This window comes from Varanus komodoensis, unplaced genomic scaffold (assembly GCF_004798865.1).
Source record: "Varanus komodoensis strain SLA01 unplaced genomic scaffold, ASM479886v1 scaffold39, whole genome shotgun sequence".
NCBI classification, from domain to species: Eukaryota; Metazoa; Chordata; class Lepidosauria; order Squamata; family Varanidae; genus Varanus; species Varanus komodoensis.
The window spans coordinates 9,380,879-9,398,507 of NW_025335922.1; the positions used below are offsets into that span (position 1 = coordinate 9,380,879).

The 17,629-nt window shown below is 42.7% G+C and overlaps 1 protein-coding gene across 1 annotated transcript in view; it reads left to right on the top strand.

Annotated features, from left to right (window-relative positions):
- Positions 1 to 11,667, top strand: part of DGKI (diacylglycerol kinase iota) — a 246,390-nt gene extending 234,723 nt beyond the window's left edge. Inside the window, exons 31-34 of the mRNA XM_044441161.1 lie at positions 698 to 818; positions 7,183 to 7,219; positions 9,946 to 10,045; positions 11,551 to 11,667. Coding sequence (XP_044297096.1) covers positions 698 to 818; positions 7,183 to 7,219; positions 9,946 to 10,045; positions 11,551 to 11,667 — 375 coding nt within the window. The remainder of the gene's footprint in view (positions 1 to 697; positions 819 to 7,182; positions 7,220 to 9,945; positions 10,046 to 11,550) is intronic.
- The last annotated feature ends 5,962 nt before the right edge of the window (positions 11,668 to 17,629 follow it).

Here is a 17,629-nt window from a genome sequence, read left to right on the forward strand (position 1 = left end):
TCAGAGGCATCCAGGGTTTCCTGCTAGTATTTTCCAGATTGTAGTAGCACATCCCCTTCTACCAGCTATGTAGATCTGCCTTAACTTTTCTCAGTATGAATCTACCTGTCAACTGAAGTCCTCATCCAGGTGTCTTCCCCAAGGAAAGCCTAGTAGGTAGCAATAATGGGAAGGGCCTTATCTGTGTTGGCCCCCAGTTATGGGACTTTCTCCCCAGTGAAGCCTACCTGTTTGACACAGTTATCCTTTTGGCACCAGACTTTCTTCCGCTCTCAGGCATTTGGCAGCATATGCTCAGGGTTTAACTAATCCTGGAAATTTTACTGTGGATTGTTTAAAACTGTTTTGTTTGCAAACAGTTGTTATATTCTATTTTAAAGTTTTAATCATTTATAAACTGCACAGAGAACTCTGGTTGTTGGGAGTTATGGAAATATCATTATTATTATAAACCACCACCATTTTCTATGCAGTGTAGTTTTAAATACACCCATTGTTCCTGTCCTGTGTGAACAGTGCACATGAAACTGCCGACAAGGTGCCAAGGTGCATTGCCCAATTCCAGACCTCCATAAATGCATCACTTTCCCACACTGGATGGAGCATTCTGCCGAACAGCCTTGCTTATGGCCTCCTCTGCGAAGTGAAACTGTGAAATTACGTTCTTTTGTCTTCTCTCTGTGCATTTATATTTCAGTTCATAGAATGCTGTAAAAAGGGAGCTAATCTGTTAATCCAGGGACCTGACCACTGTTCCTTGCTTCACCACGCAGCCAAGACTGGGCATGGAGAGATTGTGAAGTACATCTTGGACCATGGTAAGTAGGAGTGAGTGCCAGCCGCTTCAGACTCGGGTGGCATGCTTGCCAGGAAGGGCATCAGAAATCACTTTGCCTCATTCCCCTGCTTGAACTGGGTACAGCTGGGAGCTTTTCGCAGGCTTCAGGGAGGCATCGTAGAACCATTATTGCTGGGAATATCCAGTGCATTGGCTTGTGTCTGAAGCATGGGCCCATTCATGCTTTAGCCACAAGAAAATCAAACACCCCGGACATTAGATGGTGGTGTGGATAGGGATAGAAACAGAGAAACAGAGTGAGTCAGAAGGGGCCTCCTGGGCCATCTAGTCTGACCTCTGGCTTCAGCTGGCTCCACTCACGACATGCCTGCCATGGCTGCACAGCCCCCTTTGTTTTACTGGCACTTCTAGTTCTTTGTGTGGTTAATGCATGTACACGACTCAGTTCAATGGGCTGACTGGTTTTACAGGCTCCTTCAGGGCTTTAAGCTGCAGCTGAGAAAGCTGTAAAATAATAACCCAGCCTGTACTGTGTTGATCTACAACACCCATAATCCCCCCACTGCTCTTAGAATTGTAGATTGACACATCTGCTGTTATCAGCTTGGAACAGTCCATCATAAACCTGAGCAGCATAACTGGCATTTGCTCAGAACATACATGTACACTTCCATGCGACTTTCATGAATGTTGTTGAATCATACCCATGATAACTATGCAGGTTTTTTTTAAAAAAAGATTCTTGCTAGGCCTGGATCTCTTCTCAAATGATTTTTGATTTTTTCCCACTCCAGCAAGATGACTAGCAACATTAATTATTTTTTAAAAAGCACTCTGTATTGTACTAGGTGAATATGGCATACACAGAGCAAAAGTCAGTTTGGGGAGCTCTGATGTAGAAGCTGGCAGGGCAGGTGCAAGAAGATGCTTTTCCTCCACCCTTCCTTTCCTCATTCTTTTTTAAACTTTGGGCTTGAATTGCTTGCTTTCCAATGTCCCCATTGAAAAAAATGAGAGTAGCAGCTCCAAAGGCTGGTGCAGTTCTTCCCTGACTCTGGGTGCATGGCAGAGGCATGGGAGGGACCCACAGCATCTATCACCGTGACCCAGGATTGTTCCTGTATCGCCTGCTTTTTGTTCTCGGCAATGTCAGAGTGGAACCATCAGCAGAGCACAGACTGTGGACCTTTCTGCAGCCTTGCAGAGGAGTCTTGTGAGATGAGGTCTCTCCTCTCTGAAGGGTGGCTTCTTCCTTCACCCCAGAGATGGAGGTCTGACAAATCCAGCGGCCTCAGGACTGTCTCCCAGAGACTATAGGCTTCCCATTAAAATCAGCAGCTTTACAAGTGGGCAAGTTTGACTGGACCATGCCCTACATTTATCATTATTAGTCTGCAACAAAAGAGGAGGCCATATACTGAGAAACACATGCTAGGGAGTCCTTTTAAAGGAATCAGTAGTGGAGTGAAATTAACCAGACTGTGAGCTTCATGTACTCATCACTGGCTGTTGGCATGTGTTGTCAAGTAATCTTGGACTGATGGAGATCCTATGACTGAAAGCCCTCCAAAATGTTCCATTCCTGTCAGCCTTTGCAAATTCAGCTCTTGTAAATTCAAGGTTTTGGCTTCCTTTCAGGAGTCAGTCATATGCACAGTGAATCATCTGATCATCATGCTTCCCGGTAATTTGGGAAAAGCCTCATTTGAGCAAAGGAAGAATCCCATCTCTTTATTATGTAATTCACCACTTATTCCAAAAGGCAGACAACGTAGCCCTTTTCTAGATCCAAATCTCTGTATAGCTGGGGATTTCACACAGGGAGATAACAAAGCATAAATCCACACCATTAAACTGTGGCTAACATAGCTAGTCCTGCTCTGAAAGCACAGGGAAGGAATAAAATACGTGGGGTAGATAAGATACCAACAGAAGTATTCCGTGTTGCAGAGGCTGAATCATTCCCAATCCTAACAAGAATATGCCAACAAATATGGAAAAGAAAACAATGACCCACATGCCCAAGAAAGAAGATGCAAAAGAGTGCAGCAGTCACAGGACCATTGCATTACTCTCCCATGCAAGCAAAGTGTTGCTTAAAGTGATGGAGCAAATAATACTGCTCTATATTGAGCAAGAAATGTCAGAAGTCCAAGCTGGATTCTGAAAAGGAGGAGACACCAAAGATCATATTGCAAATATATGTCAGCTTCTGGAATACACCAAAGAATTTCAGAAAAAGATCAGTATATGTTTTATAGACTGCAGCAAAGGCGTTGCCTGTGTAGATCAAGAGAATGTATGAATGGTCCCGAAAGAAATGGTGTGGGGGGGAGGTCTCAGCACTGATTGTCCTGATGCATACCCTGCACCACGGTCAAGACGCTACTGTGGACAAGAAGGCCAAGATAACCCACACAACTATATTCTCAGTCACTATGTATGGAGAGTGAAAACAGGTGATGGAAAAAAAACCTATGTGTTTGAAACATGATGTTGGAGGATAGCACTGCAAATACCCCAAACTAACAGAAAGACAAACGAGTAGGTCCAAGGTCCAATCAATCCAGAACATTCCCTGGAGGCAAAAAGGACAAAACTCAAGCTGATGCACTTAGGCACGTCATGAGAGGGCAAGACTCATTGGGGAAGACAAACCTGCTAGGGAAAGTCAAAGGCAGAAGAAGAAGAGGAAGTCCAACTATGAAATGGATTGTTTCCTTAAAGGAAACCACAGCCTTGAGTTTACAAGAGCTGAGCAGGACTGTCAAAGGCACTTTGGAGAACATTCACTCATAGTGTCAGCATAAGTCAGAGATGATGTGATGGCATATAACAAGAACATCATAACTAGTGATGGGCACACTCCCCCAAATTGCTTTATAATTATCTCAGATTTTCTGAGCTTGCTTGTAAACCTCTCAGGAAAACTAGGGCTTTCGAGTGATTAACAACTCACAGCCCCATCAGTTCAACCACTTCCTCTCTGATGAAAATTGGGCCATACTGATTAATCAGCCAACATTGTTTTTCTCCTCTCCGTGGCAGTTTTCCAAATACTTACGGGGTGTGTGCATGCAACATTATTGCAAGCACACAGGCAGTCTATTGTATGGGCCTGCCCTACTTTCCACCAACAGAATTTAATCTCCATATCTGCAACCCATGCATGGGATGTCACCACGGAGGAACGAAAGCCACACAACTTGCTGTACATGGGAAGGAGCAGAGAGTAACCGCATTAACACTGGTTGGTAGAGACTGGACGCTGCCTGTAGAACCAGGGGTGGGGTCTATGGGAAAGTGGGTATTTCTTTGGAGGGGTCAATATTAGAAATCATGCAAAAATGGGGACTTTTAAAATGCTTTTTTTCTTGGTATAAACTCAGCAATGGAACAAATGTGTGATGCTTAGCATCACCCTGCTCCTTGCCCATATGCATACACCATCCTATATAGTCATACTTCATCCTAAAGCAAAGTCTCTTTGCTTATTGGGAAGCCGTTAGAGCACATGCTTCATGTGGCTAAAGGCAGGGAAGGGGAAATGAGTTAACAATTTGAGGCAGATGGATGATAGGTGACATTAAGGACAGACAGAGGTCCCCAAAGGACTTCCTCCCCACGCTTCCCAATTTTTAGCTCTTTCAGCTAACCCCTGCCACCCCTCCACCAGCTCCCCATTATACTTTATTTCCTGGAGTCCTTTATTTCCCTGACTCCCTGCACATATTTCTCCCTCCTTCTCTCTCTCTCTCTCTCTCTCTCTCATTTTGTTTTGTTTTGTTTTTCCGCCCTGCTGTTTTCCTTGATAGAAATCTCACTCATGCGTTTCCCTTCCGGATTTCTCTTGGGTTTGTTGGCGTTTTCTTTCTCGCAGCTCCGGCCACCTTTTCTTTCTCTTGCTTCTTGTCCCTGGGTAATTCAGCCAGCTTCCCACTGTGGCAGGATGACTGAGCCATTCACTTCCCCAGTGCCAGCTTTTCCCACATCTGTGTGGCTTTTGTCATGTGCCAGTGGGGGATTTGGAATGGTCTCCTGGCAGCGGTATTGGGAGACTGATACATATACATATAAAAGGTAGGATCCAGAAAGCTGGCTGAGCTTAGAAGGGGACCTGAGATGGAGATGGGGAAGCATACATTTGAGCAAGGCTCATAACTCTAACTCTGGATTTTAGGTCCTTTATACACTGTATCAACAGCAGCAGAAGCTACAACAATTTAGCTGTAGCAGTGGTCTTCATTGGTTGACCCCTCTCCTCCAAAGTCAGTAGCCTGCAAAGCCATTGAAGATCAGTTAATTATAACCCTAGAAATCTCATGAAAATGTCTCTTCCTACATTTCTAGCACCTATGGTGAATATATGAATGCTGGATCATGTGGAGTCAGGCTATTATTTTACTGTTGCATTTATGCCACCTTTTGGACAAGTGCCCATAAAAGAGCTAATAACAGTTCAGAAGAATGCCCACTGGTTCCATTGGACTGATGGGATTTTCATGCTTCTAAAACTAACCCCATAAACTGGTAGAAGAACTCATTTCCAGATTGGGACAGATCTCTGTATATTTTTCACAATTGATATATTGCCTTATTTGTTCAAAAGTCACAAATAAATAGCACAATTTAAAGCTAAAATCTAGAGGTAAGAACCTTACAAAGAGTAACCTTTAGAGCATTAAAACAATTGCATGATCAAAAAGGCTAAATATTAAAAATGTGTCTTCAATACCATCCAATTTTGTTAAGACACAGATAGACACAGCTCTGTGCACAAACTGAAGACTGTTGTTGAGGAGGCAGTTCTGGGAAAGAAAATATTTGACTTATTTTTGGACTCACATGATAATTACAAGGTTGAATAAGATAAACTTAATGTTGGGACACGAACTACATAATGACTCAATAATTACTTTTTTGGAGGTATCTTAAAGGTATGGTGAAACCTGAGGATGTTGAAATAGAAATTCAGCTCTTAGCAGCAGCTCAAATGGTGATCAGTTTTAGTTGGCAGACACTTAATCTTCTTCACAATCAATGCTGATGCCTTAAGATCTGGGATAAGTTTACTGTGGTCAAGTGGGCCCGTATGTTAAGAATTGGAGAAGGGAGATCAATAGAAGATCAATTTATAGAACAGTTGACTCTTTTTATTTTTCATAGAATGAAAAAGGTTCAGGAAAAAAGTTTAGGGAACACATTTTGTTCATTTGGTATATTTTATGTTGTTAGCTCTAGTATAAAAATGTGTGTTTGACAAGTTTTTTAAATTTTATGATGATTCTTGATATTGGAATTTATATTACTGATCATTGTGAATATTTTGATTCACAATACTTTGTACTTGGTGTGTGTGTGTGTGTATGAAGACTCAGGTAAGACTCAGAAATTTAAAACAAGGTCCATATCTCCTCTTCTCAAGGCTGAAAAGATCCTGTTTCCTCAGTCTCTCCTCATATGGCTTACCCTGCAAACAAGCCACCATCCTTGTGGCCCTTCACTGCACTGATTCCAACCATGCTATATCTTGTAATGGGGGGCCCAGAACTGAGCACAATATTCCAGCTGTGGCTGCACCAGAGTCGTACACAGTGGCAATAACACTCTGGTCTGTCGGCATCATCCGGGGTCTCAAGTTCGCTAGAAGGGCGATAACATACCCCCACTGTCACCCTGTGGGGGTATGTTATCTCACCCTGCTGAAACTCTTTAGTCTCACCCAGGCCACCTCTCCCAGACTCCCATCTGCGCCACGTTCTATCTCATTGCATCCTATCCTTTCCCTGACATATAACGCTATGAAAGCCATTTCATTCATGCCCAACAAAAGGTCCACTGCAGGTCGTGATGCCCTCAGACGGCCCTTCTGACAGCTCTTCATAACTGGATGGGTTTATAATGAGAAAGTAGTCCCTTCTCCTAGGGATTGAACTTTGCATCCAAAGTGCCTATCCTAGCCTCTTAGCTTTCCAAGTGTAAGGGAGGGGCTGTAGCTTGGTGGAAGAGCTCCCGCTTGGCATGCAGAAGGTCCTAAGTTCAACCCCTGACATCTCCATGTAGGGCAGGAAAAGCTCCTGCCTTGAATCCTGGAGGGCTGCTGCCAGTCCGTGTTGACAGTAATAAACTACCTGGACCAGGGGCAGCTTTCTGAGCACCTGTGCTTCCTTTCTATGCTTGCTGATTATGTAATCTTTGTGCTACATGGGTATGTTGGCACATGGCAGGGTAATGTGCTGCAAAGGCAAAATGGAAGAGGAATGTATTTAAATAAGGAGGAAAAGCATATTTAAATTAAGAGGAGAATGATAAGGTTCCCTGAGCCTTTGTATTTGAATCCACTTGTTGAGGACAAATGTGACCTGTATTGCATTCTTTTTCAGGTCCTTCTGCTTTGCTGGATATGACAGATAGTGAAACGTAAGTCTTGTCCTCTTGGTTCTCTTTTAATTTAATTCCTGCTCACTGTTAGCTATATGCATTGTCGTTTTCAGTTTAAGTAAAATAAAAGCCAATATCCTAAAACACCAAAAAAACAGAGCAGGCCTTTGATGTGTTCTTTCTAGTTTTAAAACACCTACTTTTCTAAACTGCAGCACTAATTTAGGTATATGTGCAAACAATGGGCTGTTGAAAGGAGATATTTAATTCCTCTTTTAACATCTGTCTTATACTCACAACTCAGCTGGTTCGAGTGTAGCAAACAGGGCCCATTGGAAAGCCAGTTGCACCCACCCCCCTTCGGTGTACGCTGCAGATCAAGAAGGCAATTCAAACCTGTACTGGTGTTTGTCCCAGGCCATGGTCTGAAGGCTGATAGTGCAACAACTTTGTGAAATTATGCATCACTGATCCGGATGAGGGGAATGGGTAGGAAATACTGCCTGAGGACCTCATCTTTGCAGCCTTAAGTTTCATGGAGGAAAGGTGAAATATAAATGCTATAAAAGGAGCCCAAAGCCAGGGAATGGAAACTAAACCAGATTAACTGCTGCAATTTATTTTCTGTGACTTCAGTGCATCATTTGCTAATTTCTTCCTGCTCCTAATATTTTCCAATGTTGTCCCAAATTGTAAGTGAAGTTCTGAAAATAACAGACCTTCTGTTTGTTCCTGCCCTACCACACCAATCTTTTCTTAATTGAAGTTTTAAAAAAGGCTTTGTAAAAAGGTAGGCACATGTATGAATTGGCCTGTTTGATTAAATTACCATTGAAACTATTTGCACTCCTAATTGATCATTCTCTCTGAAGGTGCTTTGCTAAATTCTGAAATTAGATATTTGAAAACGTAAAAATAGTTCTTGTAACTAACCTCTGTTGTTGAGTTTATGCCTTAATTGCCAGGTTTTTGTTAATCTGTTGTGAAGGCTTTTCTAATCCATCCCATCTGCTTTTTCAGATTGCCAGGTGCTTTTTATTCCATAGCTGGCTTCACTGGCAAAATTCCATTTTGCCCCAATTCATTTGTATACCTTTGCATAAATTTGCATTCCAAAAATGTGCAATCCCTCTTCCCAAGATACGAAGTGCAAATTTCCCCACTTTATTGGAGAAAGTATGTTTGTCAGAAAGTCAGGTTTTTTAATGGTACTTTTCTACAATTAAACTTGTGTACAATACAGAAAGTTGACAAAAACAACTCTGGCCTGTTAGTCCTTAAGATCCATATAATTTAGAAAAACTGGTGCACTATGGAATAAGTGGATCACATTCATGGGTATTCCAACTCATTTGAATCCACTGCATATTTCACCAAAATCTCTAATTTCCATCGTCTCAGTATGAGCTGCTCATCTCAGATTAATGTTATAAATCTGCTCTTATCAATGGTCTGATGTATGATTTGCCCATCATAGAATCCAACTTATAAAAGTACGAGAAAAAGAAAAACATTTTCAACAAGCAATTATATTCAACCCTCTTTAAAGCTTTTCAAAGTTTTGAAAGTTAAAATTTGTTCTGAAAATAATGTTTAAGTGTTATCATCCCTCTTATTAAAGCAAAGACGATTAGCTTGAATGTATTGGGTGCCTGCTGGTTTCTTTTCGACAGTTACTTTAAGCATAGGAAAAAAAGAAAAGAAAGAAAACTTTCCAGCACATATACCAGTGGCTAAAGACTTTTTTCCCCATGCATTTGTTAAAAAAATCCCGATTACATAAAGAACATGCAGAGGTTTGCAAACATCCTTTGCCAGCCTGATGCCTTCCAGTGTCTTCAGTGTCCCTCAGACTTGGCCAACCCAACTGCTGGGAACTGTAGTCCAAATCCTCTGGCACCGGGTTGAGAAAGGCTGAGTGGTTATAGTGGAGGAGGAGGGGGAGACAAGCATGCCAGGGGATTCTGGAGCTGCAGGCCTTCCACACAGTGCAATCAGCCAATAGACTTGGAAGTCAAGGCATGTTTGAGATTCTTCTCAACAAATGCCAGCATTTCTTAGATTTTGAACAGGACTGGCACAATGTCTTCCCTTCTGTACTTGCAAATGTACCAGGATGGGAGTATAATCCTCTGTCCATTATACAGTCTGTGAAGATTGCAGTCTGCATTTTCAACCACTGCTAAATCCTTTGGTGTCAGTCCAAGTAGAGACACAGCCTAGAGTTGCCTCTTGATATTTATTTAAACTGTATCACCAGCATTTCATGACTTTAAGGATGGCTTTGAAATATTGTTCTAGCTGAAGTCCTGTGTCAACCAACTCCTCAAATCCGGAGAATTGCATGATATAAATGTTGATTTGAGGTTTAAAGAAGTTTTAAAGCAGGAGCACATCCTGCCAGCAGAAGCCAAAGTATCATTGTTCAGATTCAACGGGCAGTAACATGGAGGCGGAAGAAAGGGAAACTCACCACTGCTTGCCCAGCAATGGAAATCATTCAAAGAAGCAGGGGGAAAAAATCACTGGTTTAAAATGGAGCTCCAGACTAGATGAAGACTTAGCATTCAGTACATTGCTTTAAGCATGGTAATAAAAGAAAGAAATCTTTGGACGCCCTTGAGACCATGCGCTGACGCAGAGAGGAGTCAGAGAGCAAAATGAGAAAATGTGTCTCTGTCTGCAGTCCTAAAATGATGTTGTGGCAATTGAAATTAATTGTTGAAGGTGGTTCATATTGATAGTCTTCTCATCTGAACACACAGGGGTGAGACAGCACTGCACAAGGCAGCCTGCCAGCGCCACCGCACTATCTGCCAACTACTGGTAGAGGCGGGCGCGTCACTGAGGAAAGCGGATTCCAAGGTAACCAAGCCAAACAAACCCATTTGAGCAATGCGGTGGGCATGTGAAACCGATACGCCTCCAGCTCTGTCTAGGCTACTGTTGGGGCATCTCAAAAGTCACCATTCTGGCTTATTGCTCAGCCTGATGTTAATCATATTCCTTCAGAGATAAGCCCCATTAATTTTATTTATCTCTCTCTTGCTGTTCATTGCAAGGTGGATTACAGCAAGTCGGCAAAGCTATAGAGCACAATGCAAATATAATAGCAACTGGCAGGGTAAAATCACATGAAAGTACCAGGGGCTGCAGATCAAACCATTATGAGTGGAGGCAAGATACAGACCTTAATGGTGTCTATAAAGACATTGCCCAAGGACTGGGGAGACCATTTCAGAATTTGGGAACACTAGAGACAGTGTCCTGGTGGTTCATCACATAAATAGATTTATTTCCAAGTATGCAGGCATGGCAGGGACTGCAGGTGGCGCAATGGTTTAAACTGCTGTGCTGCTGGGCTGGTTGATCAAAAGGTCGCCGGTTCAAATCTGCACAACGGGGTGAGTTCCTATTGCTCCATCCCAGCTCCTTGCAGTTCGAAAGCATGCAAATGCAAGTAGATAAAAAAGTACCATTTCGGTGGGCAGGTAACAGCGTTCCGTGCACTTTGGTGTTTAGTCATGCCGGCCACACGACCACGGAGACTGTCTGCGGACAAACGCTGGCTCCCTTGGCTAGGAAACGGAGATGAGCACCGCCCCCTACAGTCAGGCATGACTGGACGTAATGTGAAGGGGAAACCTTTACCTTTTTACCTTTTATGCATGCATGACACTGCACCCTTTGAGAAAATCATATAATTTTCAAGGACTTGTATTGATTTAAGCCAGGCTTGCATGTGCATGACCCACCAAACCAAACATATCTGGTCAGTGCTGTATGGGCGTTCATCAGGGTCTCTGCACTGCTGGAGAATGCAAAATCAGTGGGGTTGCCAATGAGAGATATAGGGCTTTTGTTAAATCTGTTCTGTGTTTTGCATTGTTAGGTATGTTTCATTCTATCATCTGCTCATTAAAGGATATGGATATTTGTTATGCAGATGGGATGCACACCAGTTTCATTCCATTTATGCAAGTGCCCGTTAGTGCTAATGCACATTAGCACAAATGAGCTTTACTGCTAATGTAGCCCTGATTTTTTTTTAAATGCTCTGTAAGTCTGTGGAATCTCTTTGACTTAGAAAAAGCTGGTTTGCTGGAGAATCTGCTGGTTGGTTTCACAGAAATCTAACTCATTGGAATCCCTGTGGATTTCTTGGACATGCCTATCTTCAGGGGTCTATGGTGAACCTTACTCTCGTGTCAGTATTCACTTTAGAACCTAACATGTTCACTGCAGCCCAGCAAATTACTGGGAGAAGAATGCCCATGCTGCTTTGATTCTGCTGAGTGTCTCTCTGTCCCTCTGGTTATTCCTAGAGTTTTTACTTTCTGTGCATCTGCCTGTCTGTGTTATCACTGTAGGGTAAGACGCCTCGAGACAGAGCCCAGCAGGCTGGGGATCCAGATCTAGCTTCATACCTGGAAAGTCGGCAGAACTACCAAGTGGTTCCCCATGAAGACCTAGAGACTGCAGTGTGATGCTTGTGGTGTGGGGAAGAAAACCCTAGGGAATATCAAGGCCGCACCCCAGCACGCCTGGGTGTCCTGTGCGCGAGAGGTGAATGGCATCAATATGTCATCAATTGGCATATTGGCAATGGCATCAATATTATCTTGAGAAGAAGCCACCAGTTTCTAAGGGCTACGGAGACTTGCCACGGAACTCCTGTGTTCCCATATGTTAGCCTGTGAGGATAAGGGAAGAGACTCAAAGGTCTGTGGAATCCATGGGCCAAGGAAATTCGCTCTTATTGCTCTCAGCAAGTAGCACGGACATCTCCCATGTTTTTCTGTAGAATTTATTTGAGCAACAACTTCAGCACAGGTGCAAGACGGGGAAAAGCGAAGTAACATGAAGATTTGCAATCCAATCAAACCTTACTCTCCCCCATTTCCTTGCCCTGAAACTTGCATTTCTCTCACATTAACCTTTTCAACCTCACGCTCTACATTCCTTTTCCTTCAGTTTCCACAACTGCACATCAGTCAAGTGGTGTCTGTTTTATCTCTGTGCTGAATCTTCACAGCTGCTCTGGGTGACATCAGTGGTGTGAGGAGAGGATTTCTGGGCAAAACCCTACCGGTTTAATTAATGAGTTCTCATCTCGCATTCCCTCAGAGGTTGCATTGCCTGACAGTCCCTTTTAGCTGTGGACGTACTTCTCCTCCAGTCTTACCTGAATATTCACCAGAGCTGTCTCAGAGCCAATTTGTCATGCATTCGAGAGTACAAGGGCTACTGTGTGAGGGTGGGCCACCAATTGGGTCTAGGGTGTGCTGAAATGCTCTCAGAAAATGTGCTAGTCCTATTCAAAATTCCTCTGGCATCTCCAGATTCTCCAGCCGTTTGGTGCAAGGCAGAACTAGAACTGGCCGAAATCGACTTGTTTCACTGCCTCCTGCATTCTTTATTCCCAAATAAGGGGGATGTTGCAAAGTTAGTGAATGCTTATAAAAATGAGCTGAAATGATACGTTCACCTACTTGCACAGCTGTTCCTGACATGGAGAGGATCATGGTGCAGATGCCTGCCATACAGCTGTAAAAAATGACCTGGAGGAAAAAAGATGTGACAACTGCATGGTCAAATAGAGTGATTCAAACCCAGATTTCACAAGGAAAGCACCGGGAGCCTTGGGCCTCAATGGGTGAATCTGTCAGTTTAGGTTTCTCCCAACTTTCCATTTTTTTAAAATCCCAAGTTCTGTTTGCCCCATATGGAGAGCTCCACAACTTTTCGTAAAAAAACTGAGCTGAATTGATATTCTCTCCCATCCCCAGGAGGAACTTCCACAAATTTGGAAAAATCTGATAAGAACCTGTGGATGCATCAAATTCATTTCAGAAATGGTGTTCATTGCACCATTCAGTCTTTTTGTGGCCCTGCTGGTATAACCTCTCAGTCCCCGCTTTGCGGGCCATTAAGACCATGCTTAGCTCAGAACTGTTTGGAATTAGCCACATTTGGGTGCTTGAGAATATGTTTTTAGGCCACCAGAAATCAGAATAAAATCATAAATACCAATCATGATTTATCTTTGGTTAATTACCTTAATGCTTGGCTTTTTGTCTTTGCTTTTGAGGGCCTGTGGACCTGCTGGTATGATGTGAAAATCATTTCAAAATACATTGATGGTGCAATGCTAAGCATGTTTTCCCTAAGTCTTTCTAAGCTTATCAGAGAAAATGTAGTGATTGCACCCTAAAACTCCCTTTTGATAGAAAATATGATCCCCTAAGTTGAAGAATGCATTGAGACACAGACGACATATGGAAAATTTCCCAGTAATTAATGGACAAAGGAACATACAGTTGCCATGACTTGAATGCTTCCTCAAGGGTTAGAGCTGTCATTTGTTATGACTTCTGGCAGAATGTCTTCAGTCTGTCTGCTCTGATTCCAGGATACCATCACTGTCGTCAGATTGATTTTCTTTTAAATGACTCCTACCCCATATTTTGTTTTGTTTGCCCAAAGTCCATGATTTGAAGGGTTTCCATAACTGCTGCAAGACCCAGCAAATGTCAGCCTGAACTTGCTGACCAATCCTGATCAGTTCTTCTAGAGCTGATTGGGTGATGAGGATCTCAGCTGTATCTACATGCTGGTTGAGAAGGATGACTGCCCATAACCTCCCTCACACCTGCCCAGGAGAAAAGCACCCACAAGTTTTTATACCCCAACACTGGACCTGCTCCCCCTTCAGTACACTCAGGGGGAATTCAGCTTGAGTTGACATATCCCAACACAGATGACCCATGGACTCTGAGGCAGAGGCCAGCTTAGTTGTGTTCCCTGGGTGCTTCTGATCTTTTCTGCTATGTGGCCCTTAAAAAGTACCCCAAACTCTCTCCATGTGAGTGGGTGGAAGAGCTGTGCCTCCATTACATGCACCTTTCTACTTGCACCCTGATTGTGAGCTTTGTAAAATGGGTTGATTCTGCTTGGAATGATTCTGAGACCATCCACTTCAGTTTGGGTACAAAAACTGATTTGAGGTCCAGAAATCTGAGGTTTTATGCCTCTCATTGACTATCATGGGTATTTTATTAAAAATAGTGATAACCTGTTGTTGTTGTGGTTGAGTGTCAGAACTGGATAAAGTGTACAGGCACAGTAGCCTCTTAGCCTCTTATGCATACCAAATTTCCAAGAAATAAGTACAATAGTTCTTGTCTTGTGCGTCTTTATATTTTGATTTCTGTTAAAGGAGAATGGTTGATAACTTAAACATAGTTCTTGGCTGAATTAGATGACATTTCTAGAAATCCTCCCCTCCCTCCCCTCCCTTTTTTCTTTCTGAAAAAGCACCCATTATATTTTTGGGGTATTCAAAAAAAAAAAAGAAAGAAAGAAAGAAAGAAAGAAAGAGAACAACCTTATCTCCACCCTATCCTTGCATACCATATCCTTGAAGATGACAGACAGCAGAGAAGTAGCCTGAAGCAAGAAACCTGCAAAGTGTCAGAAAGGTGGAGTGGGTTTCTTGTGTGTGTGTGTGGATGATTTCCTTTGCTCTTGGTCACTTTGGAGGGAAGCTGGCTTCACCTTGGGAAATGCCAGAAACAGTCTGAAAGGGAGGCTCAGGTTTCAAGCTTTGACTGTATCTGAAGCAGATTCCTACTGGCCATCCCAGCTTCTGCCACAAATGACACATTTAGGATCAGAAATGACTCCTTAGTAACCTAAAGACAACTTGGTTGTCATAGAGCAGGAAAGGGGAACAGCTGACCCTCCAGATGCTGTTGAACTGTAACTTGCATAGTTCTTGATGCTGATGTGAGCTGTAGTTCAACAACATCTGGGTGGTCACATGTTTCCACCCCAGCGGCAGAGCCAGTTGCATTGGTACAACCCTGCATGCCCAATATTGGCTAGAACCCTCTTTGGGAGACTGCAATAAATAGGAAGCAAGACAGAATGGATTTACTATTAACCAAGCATACAATAGCTCCGCAGCTGCAGCAGCTCAAGGAACCATAAGCGTTATCAGAGCTATACTGCATCTTTTTGTAGGCCAAGGAGGAAATTAATGGAAAAAAAGGAGCTTCTATAACATTCAGTCCTTGCATCCAACCCAGAACTGAATCATTTGACCCTTTCATTCCTACTCCCTACTCCATACAGAAAACAAAGCCAACCTTAGAATGAGAGCACTTCCTTTATAAAGGCTCCCTTTCTCCACATGAAGACCTTCTCGCCCTCCTGCCGGGAGCACAGTCAGAGAAAAGTCATGGTGTGACAGAAGCCATGTCCAGCACAGAAGCCAGAACAGAAATTGGCATTTAATTGTGCCTATTAATATTCAAGGTATCCCGAAGCACTTTGCAAAAGCCATGTGTCAGTGACTGGCAAGCAACATATCAACAGTAAGCTGCTATTAGCACTCAGGCAGCCGGGAGTATCAGAAACTACTTTTTTGACCAAGAAAGAGGCTCATTAGGCCAAGTTTTTCAAATCTGTTCTATCACAGCAGAACTGGAAATTATGTGATGGGATGGGCAACCTGTGGCCCTCCGGATGTTTTGACTGATGACTCCCATCAGGCCTAGCAGCATAGCCTGTAATATATGATGATGGAGATGGAACTGGACCAAAATTTGCCTGCCCTGTTATATGAGAATTTCAAATTACACCATTATTGGGCATGAGCAATATTTATTCTCTGACACAGTATTGCTGTGTTGAAGCATGCCATTTTAGAATACAGCATTGGCCTAACATACGTGATTGCCAAGATGCAAACAACTTCAGTGTTTGTGCAATCACGTCGAGAACCATCCGTACATGGTGTCTTCCTCAGTGGCTAGAGAATTTTATCTTCCCCCTCCTGCTGAGCGAAAAGGTGGGGAAAGTAAAAGGAGTGCTGAAGCTTGTGGCATTTTCACACCTCAGACATCTATTATGCCATAAGGTTTTGTGGACTAGAGCCCACTATTTTAAGAGTTATACTTAGTTGGCAGGGGTGGGTTTGGAGACGGAGCGAGAATAATGTTAATCCTAAAGTCAAAAAGCAATAGATTCTTTGAAAACTGAAAGTGTATTCACAGTATGCAATGCCTAGAGGTGTTTGCTAGCTTAACAATGTGTAAAAAAGTGGGAGACACAAAGTTTCCATGTGTCTGCAAGAGGAGTTGCTCACCTCCTCCTGAGCTGGGTTTGGTTCTGTTCTGTTGCCTGCCATGGAATCCTTTTTTGTCTCAAACCGACCAGGACTAAAGAAGCCCAACTCTGCTCAGGCATTGGGCTTCATCTGAATTTAATGTGTATCCCTAACAGAGACCATTCACAACAACAGTTATATTTGGTGATAACTCTGGAAATGGGTGTAGTGAAGTTCTTCTCATCGTGTAAATGGCTGCTACAGACAGTGTGCATGATTCTGTGTTCAGTGTATTAAGTTACAGTGTCTGTCTAGCTAGCTAGTTATCTAATTTGTAGCCCAATCTTCATCCAGTGAGTTCAGGGCAACACACATAGTCTGGTTTTCCCCAAGGGATTCTCACAACAAGTCAAGGATGTAGCACTTCATGCCTAGGCTGGGATGTGAATTCAGTTCCCTGGTTCAAGCGCATAATTCTGTTCACTCCATTACACTGGTTTTCATTTAACTGTGTGCTTTGACTCTTGGTCTGTGATTCTCTGTGATGGATGTCTGTCTGTCTGTCTGTCTGTCTGTCTGTCTGGGCTTGGGTTCATTCTAATCTCTATTCTGAATGCAGCCAAGCATGGAACACAAGCTGTATGGAGAAACATGATGCAAAACAACTTAAATACATCCTATTTTTCCCAATGTGGCTTCCTGAATATCTGGTTGAGTGATCAAACACTGAGCTAGTAGTGGGGGATGCTGCCTTAAGTCATGGGTGCATGGTCACAAGTCACACCAATGTCTACATGGAAAAATAAGCTGAATATATTCCTGGACCCATTCAGGAGCAATGCATGCCACCCCAAGAGCATCCACAAACCTCTGTCTTCATTACAGGGAGATGCACATTTAAACTTCTTGAAGGTGCAGTCCACAAGTGACTTGTACATTAAGTTTCCAAGGAGTTTTTAATCTGGGGGACTTATTATTATTATTATTATTATTATTATTATTATTATTATTATTATTATTATAACATTTCTATGCCGCCCCTTGCCGAAGCCTCGGGGCGGCTTACAATACAATAAAATACAATACAAAAATAACAATATAAAATTAAAATTAATAATATAAAATAAACAAAAAATATAAACGATATAAAAGAAGTTATAAAAGAAAAGTTATAAAAGAAAAGAAAAGGAAAGAAGAAAAGGAAAGGAAAGAAGTCGCCCTGGCCAGATGAATAAGTGAATATTGTTAACAATTAAAATGACGTTTAAATAAAAAGGTCTTCACCTGGCGCCGAAAAACAAATAACGACGGCGCCAGGCGGACCTCTCTGGCGCCCA